General features: G+C 43.4%; 1 protein-coding gene across 1 annotated transcript; it reads left to right on the forward strand.

The window, feature by feature from the left end:
- Positions 1-1,006: 1,006 nt before the first annotated feature.
- elfn1a (extracellular leucine-rich repeat and fibronectin type III domain containing 1a) lies at positions 1,007-23,186 on the forward strand. The gene is made up of 3 exons (XM_076144246.1): positions 1,007-1,239; positions 6,512-6,603; positions 20,377-23,186. Exon 3 carries the CDS (start codon positions 20,750-20,752, stop codon positions 23,120-23,122), a length of 2,373 nt encoding a protein of 790 aa, XP_076000361.1. The 5' UTR covers positions 1,007-1,239; positions 6,512-6,603; positions 20,377-20,749; the 3' UTR covers positions 23,123-23,186.
- The last annotated feature ends 2,097 nt before the right edge of the window (positions 23,187-25,283 follow it).

Raw genomic sequence — 25,283 nt, forward strand, 5'->3', positions numbered from 1 at the left:
GTAACCCCAGGCCAAACAAAATCTCCCCAGAGTTGGTGGCACGTAATAGCTTTCCTGCCTCTTTACCTCCGGCTTCATTCTGTTCACCCAGCACAGACACGACACGAGTGGGACTGGAATGAGGAGTCAATAGAGGGAACTATAATGTGGCAAGGGTTAAGCATGCAGCTTTGGCATGACAAACAACACAAAGGACACTCCACTTAGAATGAGTAAGACACAGACAATACTGTTGCATGTTGCATAAGACAATAATGAATTATGAGTCTGACTAATGCTCGCTTCTAATCTTGAAAACATTTCGGCAGATGTGGAGTTAAAGGTTAAGCAATTTCAACCACATCACCGGTGAGTCATTCGCAAGTGAATATGAGAGATGGAAGTGGCGGCGCAGCAGATGGGAAAAGAGCTTTGATGTTTGGGTCGGAATTTATTTCCAATAATGGGAAAGATCTAATAAAGGAGACATTTCTCTCTTTCAACGGTAAACATGATCCTACGCCATATGGTGTTATTGTACTTTGATGTATGCATGAATACTTGCTGCCTTACAGGTAAACAGCCTATAACACCTTAAATCACTAGAGAAGCGCAGCAGCTACAGGAGCATAAATATGTATAATCTCTTATATCTGAACACATTATAAAGGTGAGGAGAAGCTCCAAACACCATGATCTGCTGCTTATTGATTTACTCAGTCAGCACAGTGATCGCTGTGTGTGTTAGATGTGATTCCACAACCAACAATTTCATCCTTTGTAATGTAATCTTTTATCCACACAAATGTTTATATTGTTGTTGTTCATGAGCCAACAATCGATATCAGCGTTTTCTTTTACAAACAAAACCACAAAGATCTCTAGTTATTCTGGTCATCATCATTTTGCATGAGAATGGAGCTCATGAGCTGAAATCTCATTGTTTTCTGTTAGATCATGTAGGGCAATTATGTTTTCTCCCCCCACAGCATACATGAAAGCATGGGCACATATTTAGCATCGGCGCTGTGATCATGTTACGCTTTAGCTCCAAAGTCCAAGAACAACCATGCTCTATTTTCCTGTCAAGCCATTACATCATGATTATGTGCTCTAGAAAGCAGGCCGTGCTACTTTAATATTGAATGAGTGAAAGAACGGCACACCAGTATCTTGCTTTCATGAAGCCATCAGGAAACCCATTCTGATTCCAAATGTGTTTCTCCCTCCGTAGATAGCTTTGCTATGGTCCAGGCTACAGTAAGTATTACTGCAAGTCTATTTTTAGAAAGGCAATTTCAAAGTTTTCTGTGTGCATACGCATGCGTACGGCAAGCATTTAAAAAGAATGTGTGTGTGTGTGTGTGTGTGTGTGTGTGTGTTCTTTCCCTTTAGGCTGAATCCAAGCACACAAGCTCTGTTGTTACTGTATATTCTCCATAGGGGAATCCCGCTCTGTAGTTCTCTTCCATATCTCCAGGCTTCACTCACACTCTGTGACTCAGTTGTGTAAAAATCAAGAAATTCAGAATGTTGAGCTTTAACACAGAATATGTAAATCTAACCTTTTTGCTGCCTGCTATAGAACCCCTCATGGATATACGGAAAGCCTGCTGCAAAAACCATTTTGATCATACTGAGCCACAACATGTGGAATGACCTCCTGTTAGAGTATTATAGATGCTTATGCATATTTAATTTTTTATATATCATAATTCCCTGGTCAGTTACAGCACAATGGATCATACTGACATCATGATTCATTGCTCATCAAATAGTTTAACTCAAATGAAATCAGAAAATCCCCCACACGGACATCTCTTCCAGTGTTCATGTATCTGTGTCAGTTACAGTATTTGTTCATCTACCTTGGCATCTGACCAACACCTTGCCATGATGTCTAAGCTGCTCTGTGCCATCAACCTAAACTAAGCTGAGGAAGCAGGTTAGGCACTGCAGGACTGCATCATGTTGGAAGGATCAATCTGCAAATGAACCGCAGCCGTCATGTTCCCGCTCTTAAATGTAGCTGAATAAAAGCAGAAGGTCAATTGGCTCTACTTAAGGAAGCGCTTTGAACACAGAGCGCCTGCAGACTCACGCAGCCTGCAACTCGTTGACCTCGCAGCTGTGTTTATGACACAACCTTCAATCACTCACTTCATCACAGTGGACTTTCTAAGAGCGCCCATAGTTCACCCGTCTGCTGCTCACTCACGCAATCTGTCTGTTTATGCGTTTACACACCCACCTCCACCCCAGCTGCCATCCTGCCTTTAAGTGCCGCGCAGCCATCGGCTTGATTGGCAGCTCGTGATCGGTGCAGACACGAGAAGCGTGACAGCAGAGCCGTTCACCGGCATCACACTTTCATCCTTTCAAAATAAATCACCTCACTTCATACGAGGCGCGCCGACTGTACTGTCATAGGTGATGAGCTGAGGATACAGTCTGTGTGTGTGTGTGTGTGTGTGTGTGTGTGTGTGTGTTTGTCCTTCCATGTTCACACTCATCAGTCATTTAGCTGCTGGCCTGTGGAAAGTTCAACTAAAAAGATAATATAACCTTAAACATCAGTTCATTGTCAGCCTGAGAGAAGAAAGCTGTATATATAATCACTAGGGGAGAGAGAGAGAGAGAGAGAGAGAAACAGAGAGAGACTGAAGACACTGTGTTGCGTAATATGTATTGACATCAGTTTTGGCCACCGGCTTCATTTTTAATTATAAGCCACCACAGCCAGTGTGTTATAGCTCATTTCATTTTCTTGCCTCCCTGAAATACAGCGAGACACGTTCTGCTGCTATAGGATCCTGCCTGCTGTGTAGCCTGGCTGGTGTCGGGGTGGGGGGGGTCAACATATGGTGAGGGACCGCCACACTTGCGGCTTGGGGCGACACCGCACCACATTAGGACTAGCAAATCCATGGAAACGCCAGAGCGGCACTTGAGAAGACGCCCACCGCAGGTAGAGAGCGAGATGAGGTCATTGCTCCATGTAAACCCCTTTAGAATCTGCTGGGAGGTAAATTACAGCCTTTATCAATGTTCTCTTGAATAAGTGTTGAGACTGCATGTGCATTCAAACGTCTCTCCTGTTAATCCTCGTGGGCGAGTCTGCATCCTTGTCTAAGATTCAACAGCATGCATGTTGAGTCTTAAAGGGTTGTTAACATCATCAGAGCACGGCGGCAAATGAAATTCTCACCTAATTCTTAAGGAAATGAGTTGCACCTGTCGTCGAAATGTGATTACATCTCATCACTCCACATGTTTAGCAACACGTTTCAACTCTACGTTTCGAACAGTTACAACTTCTGAAACGGCGAGCAGAGGGCCTCTAATGACATCACATCAAAATCCCACAACGTCCAATCAGCTGTTTCCTTCAGCGACTAATTGCTTATTGCTTTTCCCACATTGCCACCTTTGTTGATCAAGATGTGCAAAGATTTGGTTGCATGTGGTCCGGATTGGATTCCAGCACAGACTCGCCCCCCCCCCCCCCACCCTCCCACGTTTGAACCTCAGACACGCTCTAGTGCTCTCCATGTAAAGTGTAAATAACCGTAAAGTGGACGCTGGTGTTTGCAGCTGTAGAATAGAGAGTCACATGTTCCTCTTTATGCTCGGGGAACTAGAGGATGTACTTTACTTTGCTGCTTCGCTTTGTCTCGCTTTGTAGTATTGTATTTGTTTTATCGCCATGGAAGTCATCAAAGTCATCATTAAGCGGAGGAGGACGCACGTAATGTAACAAAGGGGGAGTTCAGTTCTGACTACCCTGACTACTCTGAACCCACAATCTCTCTCTAAATGTGCTGCAAATGGGATTGTTATTTAAACGCAGCCACTTAAGAGAGAAATACCTTAAACCACTTGGAATGAGGTGGAAAATTCTTTATGCAGATATATGCTAAATATCGCTGAGAGGTGGTGGCAGAAAATTATCTTAAAACAGGATAAAACGTTATTTAAATTCGGAGCAGTTGTGTGAAGTTGTGGCCCTCACAGGAAGCTATTTGTGTCCTGGTTCACATGCCGATGTTCCTCTGTGCATCAGCAGCTGAGCAGAATCGGCCTGATCCCTGCCAGCGCTCGAGCTCACACCGCTGGAGGCGCGCCATCAAAGTCCAGCTCCTCCGCGCCATATGGGGTCTGATTCCCCCCACCCCTGCCCGCTCCAGTCACCTGACCCCCGTCCTCACCTACATTATGTCCGATATGAAAAGCGATGTAAATAAATGCCTGGTTATTGTCATAGTATATGTGCAACTCTGGAGTTCCTTAATGAGGACGACGTGCTAAATGAAGTCATTAGCATTTATTGATGCATGAACACAGATATCCAACTGCTCTGTGGTCCTTGAATTAATTAGAATCTGCATTAGTGAGATTGTTTTCAGCATCTGTGGTGCATCATTTGTTCATGCTTTATAGTTCCTAGCAGGACAATGATATTTGGGAATGCGTAGAAAGAGGCAAAGATCCCTGTTGAATCAAGCCAAACTTTACTTTCCAATACCTCCGCCAAGGAAGGTGTGTTTTCAAGGTTTTAAAGTATCAGAGAAAGATCCAGGAAAACTAGATCTTTGATGTCGTCACTTCTTTACTCATTTCAACCTGAACAGAGTTGTGCGCTTGCCTGTATACTTTAAAGATGAAATGCAGACCCAAACAGGAGAGAAAGACGATGCCGTCACACACACACACACACACACACACACACACACACACACACACACACACACACACACACACACACACACACACACACACACACACGTACTATGAGATAACCAGTGCAAACATTTGCCTCTCTAATGGCAGAAGCTCCGATCCAGCCGGTGACAACAGCGCCGGTATGTGACTTTGACTGCTGCCTATATGAGGCAGATGGTCGACCCACCGTGATGGGAGCCGCCCCCCTTATTACCTTATGATCACTATGAATATAAAAGCAGCGTGCTGACGATCAATAGCTGTGCAGGATAACAAGCATGCAGTCAAAACAGGAAATGAACCTGTTTGAGTTTGTGGTTGCCTGTTCTAATAAGGATTTAGAGCTTGTTTATGTTTGTTAACATGTGTGAACCCAGAAATCACACATTTAGTTTTTAAATTGTGTATTTAGGTATCCAATTATGCATAATCACCCTGCAGGGGCCAGACATTCATTTAAGCATCAACATAATTGTATGATGTTGTCTAACATTGGGGTCGTAAATATTTATGCGTGTACATCATCATTCAGCAAGAGTGTGTTTATCTAATGCACCTCCATCTTCCTCAGGGATGTCATATCCAGTCAAGACTCGTAGCGATGATGGAGCCAGTGTGTGTGTGCGCGTGTGCGTGTGTGTGTGTGTGTGTGTGTGTGTGTGTGTAGATGCGTTCAGAGGGAAATACGTGAGCGACCTGTGGTGTTTTTCGCGGCCTGGCAGGAAGGGGCAGCTGCAGGACCAACCCTGCCAAGGACGCAGAGCTTCCTCGCGCCCGCTCAACGCCATAAAACGGGTCATTGAACAGCTAAATGGAGTCATTATGATGAGTAATTAAAAGAATGCGACTGAAGACTCCCAAAGTCCCTTTCTCTGGGTTCCGCTGCGTTTTGTGTTGTCACGGTGGGCTCTGCTGAAAGGCAGCTGGTCCGGGCCACTTCAACTATCGCCCCTTTCACTGGGATGCAAATAGCAGCCTTAGCGGCTAATTGAATTGCATTATCCATTGTCCCCTGGTTTACTGAAATCTCCCCATTTTGCAGATTTCCATTACAGATTGTTGGAGATTGAATTTGTCGGCGCTTTTCATCTGATAGTGCTTGTTATAGTCTGAATACTGAGCGGTGAGAACAGAGGGAGTGAGCAAGAGGGCTAATATGAATACTGATAGAGCACTCATTTTGAACTTGTCTTATGCCGACATTAATATGTATGTAGGTGGTGAAAATTGCATCCTTCTGCTAATGCATCACCCCATTCTGCAGAGACTTGGTAATCAGACGCATAAAAGCCTGGATGGCGCTCGAAAAACAATCAGGCTTCATTTTGGCTTTCACTTTACAGTTGTGCGTTCGTAGCATGATTTCTCTCTTCAACACAAAGAAGCAGCCGTTTCTCTTTCGTCTAAGGTTTTTTTCTCAGCGTCCCCTTGGGGCGGCGCCGGGCACTTTCTCATGCACATTCCGGGGGTGTCATTAAAATGATAGAGCAAGAAGTGATGTTTGATTAATTTGTATAAAACCAACTTTGGCAAGGCCCGGAAACTGAAACAGAGGATTTCATTAGCTGGGGCTTGTTAGATAAGGTTAATGAGGTGCCTCTAATTCTTTTTTTAAAAAAAAGGGAAGAAAAAATGAAATATTCATGCTAAGGAAATCTTTTTGGGAACTGAAATGGCAAAAGGCCAGTGTTCTCTCAAGAATTTGTCCTATTAAAACTGACACTCTATCTTGGGTTTAACCTGTAGAAAGTCACACAGTGAAGAAATAAATAATGTATACGTCCTCTGTCTCCATCATCTCTGTCTTTAGAGTGCAAGAGGGACGATCGGTGGACGCCCCGTGCTGCTGGAGGACACCAGGGATGCTCTTAAACGCCGCAAACTTCAACCCAGATCGCAGAGGTGAGTCGCAGGCGAACGCTTGTGTCATTTGTGTCGCCCCGAGTCGACCGCAGTGCAGCATGGGCAAACACCTCCTTAAGAGGATCACAGGGAAGCCATCGCTAATCCACTGGCAACAACACACCCACACACCCACACACCCTGAGAAGGCATCACCTGTGGAGAGCTGACCAGTCAGAATACGGCCGTGTAGCTTGTCTAGATGTGTGATAGTCTGATGCCTCAGCTTCATTCGCTGTGTTGTCAACAGAATCGACAAGTCCAGTTTTAGAAGACCAACGCTGAGCTTCCTAACACAGCTTTGTTTTGTGATCATAGGAAGACGAGAAAGGCAGTTGGAGTGCAGAGTGCATACGTCTGCCAAGACTGCACAAGCCTGGACAAAATTAGCTTATTTCTATTAATATTTTGAGTCTAAAGAGAGCGAAACTGCTGTCATAATAAGAGGATTTGATTGCTCGATTGGTCATAATAAAGGGGGGTACTGGTCCAGATCTGGACCACATTGCACCTGGATTGAGCAACACCCTTCCACAAGATTTCCTCAAAATCAGTCCAGGTTTTTTGTTGTAACCTTTCCGCCAGAAAATTAAAATAAACACATGAAGAGACAGAGACAGAAGCAAAGCCTCCTTGGTGTGGGCACATGGGGCTCGACTGCAGATAGAGCTGCTCTGTACTCTTCAGGCTTTATTTAGGCCACGTTACTCCTGTAATAAGAACTAATTAGCGCACGTGACAGAACCTTGCTTGAGTTTCCTTTCCTTTTGGTAAAGAGGGAAGACGTGAGGCTTTCAGGCTGTCATGTTATTGCACAGGACCATTACGCCGGCTGATGGGCAGCGTGACGAGCAGAGTACCTGCGCGCGGAGCAATTAGCTCTAATTAGGTGGCTATTTAAAAAAGGGGGGAAATGGTCTCAAAAGCTGGATCATGATTGATAGTCTGCCTCTTGTAATACATTTTCATCACCAGTGCTGCCTTTCCTCCTCAACTGACTGGCGAGCTGGCTAGTCTGCCGTGTAAAGGGGAGCAGATGGGCTGTGCCCTGCGGCTGTGATGAAGCTCGTGCACTGGTGTGGTGCTGAACGCCTGCGGGGGATTTTCTCCTCTAACTTCAACGTTTTCTTCCAGATATGGCCTCGTTGTTTACTTCACTCCGGTTAATCCGTGTGTATTAGTCTTTGCCATCATTAAAGCTCTGGTCTTGTACTGAGAGGGTTGTAGTTGAGTTGACCTCAACCTTAACTGTATTTCGTAATATGGTTAGGGTTGTTAAAGATGGAACCCCACTTTAGTGGCAGTTGTAGTTAGGATTGAAGAAACAACGAACGGTCCAAAGGATCCGAAACAGATGGAGTGAAAACCTAAACGATGCTGACACGCACAAGTTAAGCTTCAAAAATGAGATCACACTCAACAGCGACAGAACACCAACACTGTCGGCAGCGTGATGATCCACCAATGAGCAACAAGCAGCAGCGATCCATCACAACACCATTATGACATCAGAGCTGGTGTTCGGCTTGGATCCAGAGAAGAAAGTGTTTCTAGTTACCATATTGTTCTTTGTTTGTGAAAATTAATCAAGCGTCCCCGGGAGGAATTATTACTGGATCCCACAAATGACACAAAGTGGAGATGATACGACCACAATGATGTTCCTGTGATCAGGCATCAACAATAAAGACTCATTTGATAATAGATTCAACAGTTTATATATCATCTTCCATATCAGCTGATCTGAACTGTGATCAATTAGTGTTTTCACTGAACAAAGGGAAGCTCGTCACAGCTTTTAAATGAATTACTTTAAAAGGTTTGTGTCTTGAAGCTCTCTGGCTTTGATGTGGGTTAAACGCTCTGTGTTTTTTTGTTCCAAACGGGAGCTTTTGATTGTGTTTTTCACTGGATTTCATAGCTGCAGTTTTACCAGACAATGAGACTTTTGAATACATTCTCTCTCTTTCTCTCTCAGTTGTGCGAGGACAGGCATGTTTGGACGGGCTTCAAACACGTATCCCTCTTGGCCACATCAAATATGTGTGTTTGAGAGCTGGATCAATTGGGGGAGTTTGGATTTAATCCTCGCCGTCTTTCAAGTACGGCCAGTAGTTTCTTCTCTGTCGAACTGTTCAGAAATGTTTTTGTATGTCATCTCTCGTGAAACCACTATTCTTTTTTTTCAATTATATACGAGCCTCGCAATTCCTTCACATAACAAAGAAACCGTTTCAACATCAATGCTGGGAGACAAACAGAAACGTGCAATGACCATCATGGCGATCATTTTCTGATGCCACGACAGTTAAGCTTTAAAGCCGTAAAGTGCCAACCTGCAATCCTAATTGATGGCACTAAAGAAGAGTTATTTGAATGGATTACCGCAAAGAGCACCATGGATTAGCTTGTGAGAGACATGGACCCAGAGGGAGCCATCAATTTGGCACATAAAGTGATTATAAAACATCAGTATTGTTGGTAATTAACCGCTTCCCTGCTTATTAGAGGAATTGAACCCGTCCTCATCTTTAGCCGTGGCAGCATCATATGGCAGCTCACGTTGGCGCCACGTCCAATATTTGCTCCTTTGATGCTTGTCAGTGCCCCAGCAGCGCAAACAACTTGTAAGTATAGTATTGATTGATGTAGTTGTCAATGATGAGTTTGTTTCTGGGGCAGCCAGCAGGAAGCGTGTCGTGACTACATCAAACCACCCTGGTGTGTTTACCAATTTACTCTGTTCTCTCAGCAGGATGGATGCAGCGTAGCCACACTCTCCAGGACAGCCTCATCCATATTTAAAAAGAGAAAAAAAATCCCGATTTACACCTCTTGGTTAACAATGAATGTGATTATATTAGTGCTGGGCAAACTACAGGGCTCGGTAAAAATAAAAGAGAATCCAACATCGTCCCGTCACGGTTGTTCTGTTGTGGTTGGGGCGTTGGTGTGTTTCCCAGAAATGAACTCATCCAGTTGGCGTGCTCAGTAGTCATCAGTGCTAATGTAATTCATAGCGATCACTTTACTCACTGGCTGTTTCTTTAATCAGTTAATTCGCCGACAAGAGCCGTATCTTTGAGCGCACGATGAAAAAGTCAATATCGAGAAGTAAAAGTTTGAGTTGAAAAGATGTCGGAGCCAAAACCGAGTCAGAGGCCAAACAGAGAGGACGCAGTTTAGATGGAAGGCATTGAGACCTCGACACAGAAAACTTTGAATATGAGCAATCGAGTCTGATCAGGAAGTGAAACAGGATTTATTAAAAAAGTTAAAAACCAGCTCAAGTCCGTGTCCGTGTCTCTGATTATACAGCTGGTATGATGTCAGTACCGTCAGCTCTGATTGAAGTGTTTACCTTGGACGTATTGTATGGATTGTAAAGTCACGCACGAGCGGCCCGGCTGTGAGTGATCAGCCAGTGAGGCGGTCGTGGGGGAAAATAAATAAAAGTTATGGAGGTTTGACAGACAGCTGCCACACATTCATTATCTCCTCTAATGATTTTTTCCACATGGCTGATAAGCTGCTGAGGCACCGTCCTCACTCTGACAGCGGAGGTTTCTCAAACTGTGACACCTCAATTGATGATCTTGGGGAGTCACATGCGGCAAAAAGTTATTGCGGCTGAACTTTGCGCCTTGTTAGAGCCGAGCTGGTCAAAATAACGTAATAACAGCAATGAAACCTAATATGTAATCAGCCGCACACAGCATTTGGAGGGAGGACCTGCTCGTTGAGTAATGGACGTTTAAATTTACGATGCTGCTTCAGCGCCACATTCGAGGGTCTGCCATTACATTTCGCAGAATGCCTCGGGGCTAATCTACCAAATTGGCTGCAGATTGGATGAAATTCTACGAGGAGTGGCGGAAGAAATCTCCAATACGTTTAGGTGGAAATGAGCACCAGAGATTTGTCTTAAAGTTTCTGGAGTTATGAAGCCAAAACGTGAAACTAGAAGCGACAGCAGGGTTCCACAGCACAGCGAACAGACGCAGACGGACAAACACAGCCTCTTTAGACACACAGCCATGTTTGGTCAGCTGATCTTCTGCAGAGAGAAGCTTTAAAGCGCAGGCCACTCACCTTTAAAGACGGATCTACGACCATCTGCCCCCTAGCTCCCTCTCCACACAGGGCTAAGACATGAGGCATACGTCATGCTACTGTACTTACGTGTGCTTGGACAAACATGTGATGCCACTTCAGACAGCAACAGGAAACACAATGACAACAAACACACAGTATGAATCGTATCTGACCCAGTTGTTTATGTTTAGTCATCATCTGTACCTTTAACCGCTAAACGTTCTGTTATCTGAGAGATGAGACAGCAGGACATGAGACAGCAGGACATGAGACAGCAGGACACTCCAGTGAGAAAATTTCTACTGGCAAATGGAATCCAATTAGTCACAGCATCGTTTGGTAAACCAGTAGATTGAATTTGACCTTTTTATGGCTGACTTGCTGACTTCTTGAGGAAACACTGACAATTGTCTCCATGTATACAGTCTCCTGCTTTCTTAACATAATACTGGACACACTCTCCATCTTTTATGTCCATTGATTTATGTGTCAGAGTTCATCTTTGCTCCTCTATAGGTACACGGGACGAAATCTAAAAAAACGGCGCCTCAAGTGGATTACAGATTATATCTATGTACTGATTTAAGCACTAATATATCAAGATTACCTCACAAGAATATTTTATCTGGCTCTACAATTAAGATATAATTTATGATGTATGAGAATAATATTTGGATTTCAGCGTTAAGAGTGTTGCAGGTCAAACAAAACCCTCGCAAATGTGTCTGACTCTTCAACAGCAGAATTTGCTCATTAATTCTGCTGCTGAGAAGTGAGAAGAGACTGAATGACAAACGTTTATGAGCGGAGTTCATTAAGTTGCACATTGCACCTTTTTTACGAGTCTGAGGTTGCTGTTAATGAACCAACAAACTGCAGCGCTTCCGAGACGCCGGTGTCCCGACGTGACTTCCGCGGCCGTTATCAACCTCATCATTATTTTCAGCAGCAGCTCCACTTCTGCACCGATGCCACAAGTTGTCAATACATCTTGATGAAAGTATTGGACCTTAAGAAATTTAAAACATTCATCTTCTTTCATTCTCATTCACTTCCGTTGAACTAATCAGAAATCGTCTCTCATCATCATCATCATCATCATCATCACTCTGCTGACTGCTAACCTCTGATGTTGTTGTGCTTTCATCTTTAGTCTGGTTGTTAGGGATGTTAGGATGTGTAACTGCCTTTGATAGCTGAGATCTCGTTTGTTGGTTATATCAAAGATGACATTTACTCTTGAGCAAGTACTTCACAGCGAGGCTTACAAAATACAATGCACACAAGGACAAGTGGAGGGTTGAGATCTGTGCAGAGAACTAGCCTGATAAGTGTTTTAGCGCAAGAGATCAGCGTTTCCTTTTTACTCTCTTATTGTTAAGCCATGTCACAGAACTCATGTCCCTTGACGGGCAAATGACACTCAATGAAAGATCACAGACCAAAAGACCAAAGGAAGAGAAGATTTCCTTTTTAACTCAATATAGAACATGCAGGATAATAACTTCATGTATTTCTGATGATGGCTAAAGGTGCAGCAGGTAACAGAAAATGTTCCTGACGTCTTAAAGGCACAGCTGCTCCGTTTTTCTGCGTCAACCTTGTTTCATGCGCACGTTTTCTGGAAGTAGATTGAAATGGACACTAGCAATAAAAATGCAAATGCTGACACGACGATTTCAGAGCGTTTTGTGTCACTTTGTTATCCTTCAGCTATTAAAATGTTTATTTATTTGTTGCATCCCACAGAATAACTGGGATTAAAGTCCCCCCAGTGGTGTCTTGTCATCTTGCATTGAGATCATCTTTAGGTCCACACCAAAACATCCCCTCCTTTGGTAGTCAGGGTGGAGCTGTGCCGCTTCGTCTGCCCCCCTTCCCCAACCTCACCCTGAGAGAACACGCTCTGTCACACACAATACACTTCTCTCTGACACGGGAACAATTCCCCTCTCAGTTTGGCCACAACACAATGTGATTTCACCGTTTCCATTTTCCTCCTTCACATTCCTGCCTTTATTTCTGTATTTATCATAGATGGATCTAATTGCAAAAAGTGAAAATGTCTGACTTTCATGACTTCCCGTCACCTTGCCAACCTGAAATCTTCTGCTTCAGTTTTGCAGGGAGGTTGAGACGTTAACGCTACCCTAGATAGACTGATTATCAGCTCATTTCCTTCAGTGGCAATTACACAGCGAGGAGTCGATTTAAATCCTTCTCCCATACATCCTTTGTGCGAAAAAGTTATTATCTTGTGTGAACAAGTTATTATCTGTAGTGTCTGCATGTGTGCCAACGTGTTCCAAGAATACGATACATTGTTTACACAAGGTAATAGCTTCTTGCCAAAAGATAATAACTTATCTGTACGGATAATAACTTGAAAATGCACGATACAGATCCCCTGAAATGCAACCGTGTCTCTGAAGACTTTACTTTACCCGCAACTAATTCAAAAAAGCAATTTTGGTTCAGTTGCAATATACTTCTCGTGCCAAAAATGTGCTGTGTTTCCCTCGTAGCGGAGGAAGAGTTTGGGCTTTGATATCTGAGATCAGCGTTCATCTTTCTTATTTAACCACAACCATATTACCAAGTGGTTTAAGTTGGCAAACCTGAGTCACAATGAGTCAGAATGAACCCAAGCTTAATTTAATGATGTAAAGGAAAACAAAACGGATGAAGAGTTGCATGTTCTGGCCTTCTTTGATAATGTACAGCCACACTATAAATGTGAAATTAATGCAATGCTTGGATCAGGGCTAGATTAAACCTAATGAAAGTCTATTATAGGAAACACACGCCTGAACTATTTTTATGAAGATTGGTCGCTTCGTTTATTAGACACCAGCAAAACAAATGGCCACATCCAAACACTGACAAAACAATTCTGTGTCCACATATGGAACCTGATTCAGATCTTCCTCAGAATCTAATATATTCTATATGTTACCATATATCCCTGAAAATCATGAAACTGTGTCAGATCTGCGGCGTAGCTCTGTAAGATGTAGAGTAGACGTAGCGTCACATCATCCTGATGCAGCCGATCTCACAGTGATTATGTGTCTCCCTAGACGTGTCTGATCGCCTATCAGGTCAGACAGATATCAAACGGTCGGCCACTGTTCACAGCTTGTCAGTCACAATGGCGAGGCAGGTCGAGCTGTCAGTCAAAAGGCGCCGTCCTGCAGAGGAGCGTAATTGAATTAGCTCCAGTCACTCTGAAGGTTAATTGGTGGAGAAAGCTCAACTGAGAACGCTCAGGAAACAAAGATAAGGAGAGCTGTCTTATCTCAGGCCCTGTCAGCGCACGTGAACTTTATCATCGTACCAGCTGTGAATCAGACGCATTAACACAAATATAAACATTGGACAGCTGACACCAAATAACCTTGTGAAGTCGCCGCATTAAGCGAGTCACTCTAGAACGCTCTGGCACGCTGGAGGCGACTCCACGGCTCCTGCTTTTAGCCCAACATGTCATGAGTCAGCAGCCAGCGCCCGGGCGAGCAGATGTGAGGCTTACAGGCCAAAATAACACGTCCAGCTGATGGTCAGTTGATGGGCTGGAAAATTGCCTTTAAACCTCCAGGTGTTATTCCCACTTGTATCTTACTCTCAACCTCACTGAATTTAATTTGGCTCGACTTGGCCGCTGTCTCTTTGATGAATGCAGACGATAGCCCGGTCGCTTCCTGTCCCGTTCCTTATGTATTCTGGGGAGTGCGACCGATTACCGCCGCCATCGCACATCCTTTTCCTTTATAGTGCCAAACGGCAAAGTAATATTGTGAAGAGCAATCTCGATGGCTGGACCGCTGTCGCCGTACGTCGGGTTGATAGACGCATCTCTTTCTGTCAGCGCTGGGTGAAATGGCGCCGCCGTGTGCGGCCCGTCATTTTCATAAGAGGTGTCATTCGAACTATCGCTTTTAGTTTGTGATGAGATTTCTTTGGCACTTTCTCAGCTTCAATCGTGAGAGGCCATGAGACAGACAGATGAAGATCACGGAGACGCTAAGGAACAATAGAAGGAGGTATTGGGAATTTACAAGTGATGGCGGGGCAGCAAGTTGTTTAAAGTTTTACAAAGTTTGACGCCCGCCTGGAATACTAAGTAGTGAGCGGTGAAATCTGGGTCTTTAAGTGGACCGCAGGCTGCTTCACATTCTAGATGCCTGTGCAGAGTTCCGCTAGCCCAACCTTTGCCCTGAAGGTCTTAATTATCCAGAAACAGATCTTTTATTTGACATTTAGCAGCAGTATATCATTGGCATTAATTAAACTTAACTCAGATTCTATTAATATGTATCGAACTGCTATTTTCCAAGCTAATTATTGAGACGCAGCGCTAACAGGAAGCTGTAACGTTCCATTTGTCCTTCAATCATCTGGGCTGAAGTTTCAACCTGGAGACTTTAATACAGAATAATTTAAGGAGACATGTGATACTTTAAGGACTCACAGGATCTTTACATCTGTAACATATTCACCCTACATGTAACATTCAGCCGTCTACGAGCCCGGTGGAGACCTGTTTTCACTCTGTGTGCGCAAGAGGGCTGCAGCAAAGGCGAGTAGAAGATCTGTGTTCAATAATGAAAGTAAATCAAAGGTTTGGATCAACGTCTTAAATGAGGTGCAAGTGCACCGGGTACCAAAGTAAAGCTGCATATTTAGAAGATGAATATCTCCGGGACGACGGAACAAGAACACCTTCTCACTGCTTTTATCACATTGAGCTAAACATTATACTAAATTCTTCTCCTTCCTCTAAAGTATATGGGGGAGGATGTGCAGTCGTTGTTTGGGAATAAAAAGCACTAAATGAATTCGATGCATCAAGGCGGCTCCCGCACTCCTCTCTTATAAAAGGAAATTAGATTTGATTAAAGGAATAAAATTAAGACAAGCCTCATTCCACTGAAAAAAGGCGAGGCAAGGCCAACAAGTATATCACTGGAGCCGCCAAAAACAAGTGCTCGACTCTTACCGAACAGTATTCGCCGGAGACGCCGCCATCAATTCTTTTGCAGGCAATATTACCGGAGTAATTAATGTATGAGTTTAATATGGTCTGGAATAACCTCAGCATGCGCGCCCTTGCTCTCCTTCTCTCTCCAAAGCAATTGGGTACCTGGACGTGCGCAATGTTTTCCTTCCCCGCGAGGAGCAGTTCCATTTCAACTCAATTGATTCGCCACTTCTGATCTCCCGTCTTTACCGCTTCCATTCTTCCGCGCAAGAAGCACATGAATTTTCAATGACTTGGAATAAAAGGGCGGTCATTGGTATGGATGAGGAGGGTCTGTGGAGATAGGAGGCACACATGCCGCCACAAAGCAGCTGATAGAAAAGCACAAGAGGAACAAGACAAAAAGAGGAAAATAAGCCTCGCCTGCACCTGAACTGTAAAACTGATCCTCTGATACTTGTAGACACTCGGAAGGGGGAACGTCGGTTTAGTATGCGGGGCCGGATGTTTGGGCCGACGCTGATAAACAAAAGGGAAGTGGAAGAGGTAGAGCGAGAGAACGATGGCCACAGAGGGCGCAGAGCGAGGTGAAGCCTGATCGCGCCGGTTTGCATGCAGCATGTGTGTGTGGAGAGAGAGAGAGAGACAGAGACAGAGATGGGGGGGGGGGGGTGTGTGTGTGTGTCACATCCACACACACACACACAGCCCCTCTCACGGGGAGGCCAGGTCAGGGTTTGACCTCTCTCTGTAATTTCAGCCTCCATGTCAGTCAGCAGGTTGAGTTGTATTAGATACTGACGCATCTCTACATTTGGTAGCTTTTATTTTACTGTTTGTAAGCTTTTTTGAAAGGAAAACAAATGGTAGTTTAGTCTTCTAGTTCTAGTCTTCTTCTTTGACATAGTTTGACTGTGCATTCTGCCACCTACTGGGCAGGAGCTGCAACTCTTATTACGCCACTAAAAGTCAACCAAAACGTAAACAACATACAAAAAGAAATCAATCAAAGGACGTCCACATGTTCTTACACATAAATCATTATTACATGATCAATATTATTTTGACAATGATCCAAACAATTACCCAGAAATCTGCCAAATCATGACAAAATGAAAATGTATGAAAATGGTTTTACATCTATGTTCCTGTTTTATATTCACTTTCTGTTTATAATGAAAGAATAAGAGCAATAAAACAAAAAAAGGGGGATCAAATGCATCAGAGCTGTTGTGCAATAGAGTTATATAAATCGATATCTCTACAATAGTTTCATGACGTGGTTCGTGTCTTTCTTCCTCATCGCCCCGGGCATGAAGCACACAGTGGCCAATGCGAGTGAAACGTACAAGGTTGCGTTTGAATCAGTCTTCACAAGCTGGTTTCAATAGGTTATCCACAGAAGAGGGAAAGGAAGAGGAGAAGCCTTCATTACCCAGCGCATAAAGCCTAAATTGAAAAGAGGCTGTGGAATGGCTGCCTGCGTCTGATAGGGGAGTAGACTCGGCTCTGATGCCTTGGGTGTTCTGGCCTGCTGCACTCACGGCTACCACTGGACTATACAGATTGCAGCCATTATGGAAAGTGGGTCTGGGATGGCGAATAGACCCGAGCGCTCGGCGGGCAACACACACCACTGGCTGTTTCCCCTTTTAAGACTTGAATAACGGTGCAATTTGCATGAAACAAATCTATGGGAAAAATGAATTTTTATCGAGCCGACTGCTTTGTTTTTCCCTCAACAACACTGCAGGCTGTGTTTTGAGATCCAGCCAGCACAAGAGCAACGACACAGCGTTTGAATGTGAAATCACACAGAAGCTGGTTTCAATCAGTGCAAGCATGTTTATGTGTTTATGTTTACCGAGTGAATGCGGCCTCGCTGTAATTTATGCGCGGGTACTCCGTGGTGAGTTGGTGAATCAGTGGAGTGAGTCAGTGTGAACAAACACAACACCCTGGATGCATTCTAATCTAAAGAGGACCAGGCTTCTCTGGGTTTAGCTTAAACTCTCATTTAGCGGCTCAAGCACCCCGCCTCAGTGCCGAGCGGCGAGCGGGCGGAGGTCGGGTCAGACCAGTTCAGTCAATGCCACGCGGTATTTGCGGTAAAGGTCAGCGACTGGCGAATAATAACAAGACATTTTTCTTCAAGAGATCTTTCGCCTTCCCAGATGCTCTGTGGCTGCTCTGTATTTTTCATATTCATTTCATGCAACATTTGATTTGGAACCACTTTCCTCCCAGGGGCTTTATTTTCCCTCCCTCGACCGCTCTTTTGTCATCAGGAAGGTGGTTTTGTAATGGTAGCCTTTGGCAGTCTATTGCGACCGTATAGCATCTACTCCTTCCCTTCTTATCTGTGCTTTAATAAATGACCAGTACAGTGTTAATGTGATTTGACCAGCACAGTGCATCAGCTCACCACATATGTGTGCTTCAAAACTCTTCTCCATCAGCATCTTTATGGGACTTCACCGTTTCAGCTTGGTTGGATAACTACATTTAATAGTCTCTAGGCCTGAAGAATAACAGGCAGTTGTGGCGAAAGCGACTTCTAAATAGAGCTTCCTAAAAACATGACCATGTCCCGCTGACATGCTGTGTTCTGACAGGTTCTGCCCCCACGTGTGTGGAAGTTTGGCAGATATCCTCAGTGAAATGTTTACAGTGACAGTCCAAGCACAAATAGCAGCTCAGGGAAAGAAATGGTCAAGTTTTACATTTTGCACTGTGGACTGAACAGTTAAAAGGAATGATGGAATATGAAGTGAAGACATACCATAAACTGATAAACAAAATTTTGATCCTCACAAATTCTTGTCTTGCTAGCTATGCTGTTATTACATGTTGCAGCTGTGTGTGTTTCTTTGTATTAAGGCCTTGTTTGTCATGTCATGCAATCCTAAATCAATCATGACCACTGTGTGATTTATGATCGTTAAGGAAAACAGCAATATTTGCCTTACATGAAAAGGTCATGTAACCGCAGATGCAACCTGCATTGTCCGGTTTCAACGGCCATAAACCCTCACTTATTCTACTACAACACTACAATTGTTTGTTGTTTGTAAAGTGGTGTGTCCTCGAATTTTCTCCAATGTAACATTTTTCAAATTAGTAAAGTTAGATAGCTTTGAAGGGCCTGAAGTCAAGTCAAGTCATGTCAAGTCAAGTGTATTTATTTATCAAAGGGCTTTACAGACCCACAACATCAGGAGAATTCCTGAACCAGCCCAAAGCTCTCAGGGAAGACGAGGAAAAACTGAAGTGCCTGAAGGAAAGATGAAGAGATCATCTTGTTTGCACGCTACAGTTCAAATTATGCTTTGATACAAATTATACAAATATGTAGTGTACATAAACTCAATTGATCAGTCAGCGGTCACAACTTCTTTCTGCTGTTTGTGTCTGTGTACCGTTTGTTTCAGCATCTCTACGCTGTCGTTAAACCAGTGCATAATTAATGAGTAAATAATCTTGTTCTCTTGATCAAACTTGAGGCGTGGCAAACTCATTTCACAGAGTTAATTTCATTTGCTACAGATATTCTGCACTAGATGATAGTTTTACATTTACTCTGACTGCCTGACTAGAGGAGGGGAGATTGCGCCATCTTGATGTTTCTGAGCCGACGCCTCGACGCAGTGCGAGCTGACATAGAGGGAGGATGTCTGACACACCCGGTTATGAAACAAGCTTTTAATAAGGCGCAGCACCTTATTAAAAGCTTGTTTCATAACCGAGAGCTCCAGACCTCGTCTCTCCTACACCTCTGATGTAGTCGAGGAGATACTGTGCAGTTCTAATAAGACCCTTTGAAGAAGCCGAGTGTCTGCATCAGCTTCTTTTTTTTTTATCTATCTTGCAGCCTGAATGTCAGATGCAGGCTCTACATCTTAGTAAATGCATATAGAATAGTTCACCATATTAAAATTGTTAAATAATTCAACACAGAGTTTAATTTAAGCTTCCGCTTGATACAATGTTGACTTAAATGCTGCAATAAGTGATTTGATGATGTACCGTAGTAAGTAATGGTAATGCTGAAGTGCCAATATATCTATTAAATTAGGTTAATTTGGCTTACTAATATCTTCAACCATAGATCAAAGCCACTATACACACTCCTGTTTCATGCAGGATGATGCAGTTATCACATGTTGGACATAATTCCCTTCTTTTTCCTCTCGCAGTATAAAGTACAGTCCTTTTCTAAAGTAATAAAGATTTCACATTATGTATTAAGGTTTGTGTTGTATAATTGATTCAATGCAACTTCTTAACGCTGGTCTGCCTCACTTGTGTATGTGTGTGTGTGTGTCAGGTTAATGGTGTGAAAACAGGGACCTTGCTTTCCCCAACCTGTCAGGTGGTAATTGGCCAATAGTTTCCTTTAATAGCAACCTGCCACAGGGACTGCAAACACCTCTTAAATTGTGTACAAAATAATTGGAAGGACATGAAAAAGGAGAGCAAGGAGTGCACGTGAATCATTTTGGGATGGGACACAAATCTTAAACGAGTCCTTGCGTTTACTGTCAGGGTCTTTTTTGCAGGGACTGAAGGGCTGAACTGATACAGCTAGACACTGACAGAAACAGTTAAAGCACCAACGTATAAATATTCTCCTTATGTATGTTTCTTATCCGTGACATCAGTAATGTTAACAATGTGTTCTTGTCTCTGTATTGCAGGTAATTCCTCCGTGCATATGACAGCCATCCAGAGAGGGGGACGGTGGCAAGAACAATAAAGATGAGAGCATTGAATGATGGTAGCGTCTAAGGGGAGAAGCACAAGTCAACCAGAGGCGGCGAAATCTCTGCTCGCAATCATTGCAATGATCGATGCAGGCGAAGCTCAGTAAATGAAAAAGTGCAAAGGCAAATATTCAGCTTTTTCATGTTTGGTAGATGGGGACAATACCATCCATCAATGAAGAGGAGACTAATACATGGATTGTTTCTGGCACTAAGTACAGTTGAACATCCAGCTTTGCCTGCAGCATCACTTCAACTGTCCTGAAAACACAGCTGTGTTCCCCTCTTCTCAATTTTGGCCCTACACATGACTCTAAGAGAAGCACCAATGGCCTGTAGCTTAGGCATGGTGACGAGTGCCTTGTTTTGGTCTGTAGCCATTGTATATTTGTCTCACGTCGGTAGAGTCAATGGAGACTGCTGGCTAATTGAGGGTGAAAAGGGCTTTGTATGGCTTGCGATTTGTAGCCAAAATCAACCACCTTACGAGGCCATCCCACAGCATATAAACAGCACCATTGTGGACCTTCGTCTGAACGAAAACAAAATCAAAAGTATTCATTATTCTGCCCTTAGTCGCTTTGCCAACCTGACCTACCTGAACATGACTAAGAATGACATCTCCTACATAGAGGACGGGGCCTTTTCTGCTCAGTTTAACTTGCAAGTCCTTCAACTGGGCTTCAACAAGTTGCGGAACCTGACAGAGGGGATCCTCAGGGGTTTGGGCAAACTGCAGTACCTCTACCTCCAGGCAAACCTGATTGAGACTGTGACACCCAATGCCTTTTGGGAATGCCCCAACATTGAGAACATTGACCTCTCCATGAACCGAATCCAGCAGTTAGATGGGTCCACGTTTACAAGCTTGACTAAACTTACCACCTGCGAGCTGTACACCAATCCTTTCAACTGCTCCTGTGAGCTGCTTGGTTTTGTTAAATGGCTCTCAGTTTTCCCTAACAGAACAAATGAGCGGATGGTCTGCGACTCTCCACCTGGCGTCTCTGGTTTCAGTCTACTGAGCCAAAATCCAAACAATCCGACATATCGAAATGCGCTTCACATGCTCTCCACTGTGTGCACTGATGACTATGTGACACCGTTCATTCCCATGCCCACTGAGCCTATAACCCCCCCACCAGACTCCACCATTTGTGGGATAGAAGATTGCCCCTCAGGGACAGAACCAGATGATATCACCATCAGTACAACTTACAATGATGTGGAAGTAAACCCTCTGATGAAAGTGAAGCAGTTATCAAACACAGGTGCCACCATCACGGTTCAGATCCCTCATCCCTACAAGAAGATGTACATCCTGGTTCTGTACAACAACAGCTTTTTCACCGATATCCAAAACCTGAAAGATATAAAGGAGGATATCGAACTGAAAAACCTTAAACCCCACACCAACTACACCTACTGCGTTGCTTCAATACGCAACTCTCTTAGACACAACCACACTTGTCTGACTGTCACTATAGGCCCTTGGAATGGAAAGGACAGAGAGGTTAACAACGCAACTGCTACTCACTACATCATGACAGTTTTAGGCTGCCTCTTTAGTATGGTAATTTTTCTGGGAGTTGTCTACTATTGCTTACGAAAAAAGCGACAGCAAGACGAAAAGCACAAAAAATCTGGTAACCTGAAGAAAAATATAATTGAACTCAAGTATGGACAAGAGCTGGAGGGAGGGACTATTTCTCGAATGTCACAGAAACAGTTGCTGTCTGGAGAGAGCATGGCTCGCATGCCATACTTACCATCAGGGAGTGAGATCGAGCAGTACAAATTTCAGGAGATTAGTGACACTCCTAAAATGGTTAAAGGAAATTACATGGACGTGCGAAATGTGGATCACCACGAACGCAGAGAATGCGACATGTCTATGGCTGGGAATAGCCAAGGATCAGTGGCAGAGATTTCCACCATTGCAAAAGAGGTCGATAAAGTCAATCAGATCATCAACAACTGTATAGATGCTCTGAAGTCAGAATCCACCTCTTTTCAAGGTGTGAAATCTGGAGCAGTGTCCACTGCAGAGCCCCAGCTTGTGCTATTATCAGAGCATCCGCAGAACAAATCAGGCCTTCTGTCCCCAGGGTATAACGACAGCTACCACCATTCTTTGCAGAGGCATCGGACCTCTGATGCTTCACCGAAGAGGCCCAGCACTGCCACGGGCGGGCCAATGAGAAGCCCCAGGCCTTATCGATCTGAATCCAAATATATAGAGAAAACCTCCCCTACTGGAGAGACCATCCTCACTGTAACGCCTGCCGCTGCCATCTTGAGGGCCGAGGCAGAGAAGATTCGCCAGTACAGCGACCACCGACACTCGTACCCCGACGCTCAGATAGAGGAGCTTGAGGGACCTGACAGCCACAAGTCCTCCATGTTGGAGCCTCTTACTCACACTCGCTCCAGAGACTTAGGATATTCTCAGCTGTCATCTCAGTATCACAATCTGAGTTACTCCTCGAGTCCCGAGTACTACTGCAAACCCTCACACAGCATCTGGGAGCGATTCAAACTCCACCGGAAACGGCACAAAGACGAGGAGTACATGGCTGCCGGCCACGCACTGCGTAAGAAAGTCCAGTTTGCAAAGGATGAGGACCTGCATGATATTTTAGACTACTGGAAAGGTGTATCATCTCAACAAAAATCTTAACCTCTTTAAGTGTTTTTAATGGACAAAAATTGCAGAAATGACACACCAACCTCATTTGGCAATTAAAACACTGGAAACTACCATATTATAATCAACTACTCATCGACATGAATCACTTTCTCTTTTGACTGTGAGGAAAATGGGGGTAAAGATCGTTAAAAATCAGAAATTTGTCATATTATGTAAACATTCATCAGAGAAACTTTTATCAATTAAGGACAAAATATATTGCTAATTAAAAATATATATGTTACAATGGATTATAGGTTTTTGGGTATCGCATGGCCAAGTCCTGTGACAGTGGATTTGCTGTTGTGTACTTTGAGACTACTATATGAAAATGTGTCTACTGAAACCTCAAAAATTTTATTTTTGAAGAACTATCTGAACTGTGTATTCAAAATGAACTATTATTTTCCTTCCCTGCATATATTTAAGTCGACAAAACTATGTACAGATATGGTTTTCTATATTCGCAATGTTTGCTGTATAAGTGGAAAAGTATTTGTGAATGGATCCGGTTTAATGAATAGAAAGCTGCTCGGTCGAACATCAAGTCCCACTTTTAACTTGTCAGATCTTTTTTGAACTCAACTTTCACCCCACACGCTTACAGATTGGATTGAGTTTCAAGGACCCAGTATACTTCATACTTTTAGCAGTATTGTTGAAGAATGGAAGAAACTTTTCCGTCCTGCTCCAATTTCTGGGGTTAAAGGTATCATCTCCTTCTCCATTTAACACTAAATATAAACTACAGCCACTGCCAGATCCTCTCTCCATCGACTCTAAACCTCTTTCACCACCATCTCCGGGAATGGACAACTTGTGCCCCTTGTGGCATGGAGTTGCATAGAAGAACTCAGTTTCTGAAAGGATATACAGTATTGCAGCGCTCTAGCTTCACCAGCCTGTAGTTTCGTATGGCTTTTGAAGTATACTGGGGCCTTTAGAGTCTCTGTAACCATCTTTCACAATATTCAGTTGATTAATCTAATGTCACGCAGGCCAGACATATGCCCCAGTAGGACATATGCCCTGCTGCTCAAAGTCATCAGTCTCCTGAACCATCATTTGTATCTTTAGTACCAAAGTAGAAAACGCTGAAATGTTTACAGTACAAAGTGGAGTTTCTTTAACTTGTCACTCCTCCAAAAGTCACAATCTGGGGATAAGATAGTAAATGCAGACAGGATGTTGTACTGAAAGCCCACTGTTAATGAATCACTAACATTTCAAAGGGAGTGAAGGGGTTCTGCCTCACCTGTGGTGTAGCTACATGGCTGTTGTCCCCTGCAGGGGAACCCGATGGATGAATGTAACAGAAACATATTCTGATCTGTCTATGGCAGCTTTTATGTATATTTTCAAAGAAATATTTATTTAATGCTGTTAATGACTGTTTTTCATTTGCTTCAGTATTTTTCCCAGTGTATTATATTGCATAATGTCAGATCTGATAAATTCAGGAGAGTAGTTTGATATTGGGATGGGCCTTGTTGCTTGCTGAGAGGTTTTGTTTCATTTTTAACTGCTAGGCTCTTATATCTTTTTGTATATTATGAAAGCTACGTACCAGATGAATATCAACATACTAGAGTAAAATTTGAGAATGTGAAACTGAATCCTCTGACTTACTGGCTGTGAATTTGTATATCATAAAATTTTTGAGTAAATATTAGACTTAATGTTTTTTTGGAGAGTGCTCCCATAGCTCATTCACACCAGGCTCATGATGCTGAATGAACGTGCAGTCACAACGACTCCATTACCCAGTGAACAATCCTGATAATGAAACTTTTCTTGTGCATGCAAGATGTGGATCACATTTAGAGTAGAGGAATTAAATGTTATGTTAAGTGTTAAATCCTAAATTTTTAGATCTTTAATCCTGTTTAAGGAAAACAAGAAACAAACAGGCAACAGCTAGAAACATTTTGATTAATTATTAATTGACCATTTTGAGGTACAACAGCTACAAGAATCTGTAATGGCAATGTTTTGAGTTTCCGGCAATCGTTTTTTTTCTTTTTACACACATTTCTCCTCCATTTAGTCATATGGTCTATTTTGCACATTAAATGAGATGATTGGATTTATTACATGGAGACTTTCAGGGGAATTGAAAATATGATACTTCCCTATCTCTGAATTACACGAT

Source organism: Genypterus blacodes, unplaced genomic scaffold, assembly GCF_046128005.1.
Source record: "Genypterus blacodes isolate CSIRO-AG114 ecotype Tasmania unplaced genomic scaffold, CSIRO-AGI_Gbla_v1 ptg000028l_1, whole genome shotgun sequence".
Classification (NCBI taxonomy): Eukaryota; Metazoa; Chordata; class Actinopteri; order Ophidiiformes; family Ophidiidae; genus Genypterus; species Genypterus blacodes.

Bases quoted from the DNA above. Each gene is read 5' to 3' on its own strand.
- elfn1a (XM_076144246.1), top strand. From the start codon at position 20,750: ATGACTCTAAGAGAAGCACCAATGGCCTGTAGCTTAGGCATGGTGACG.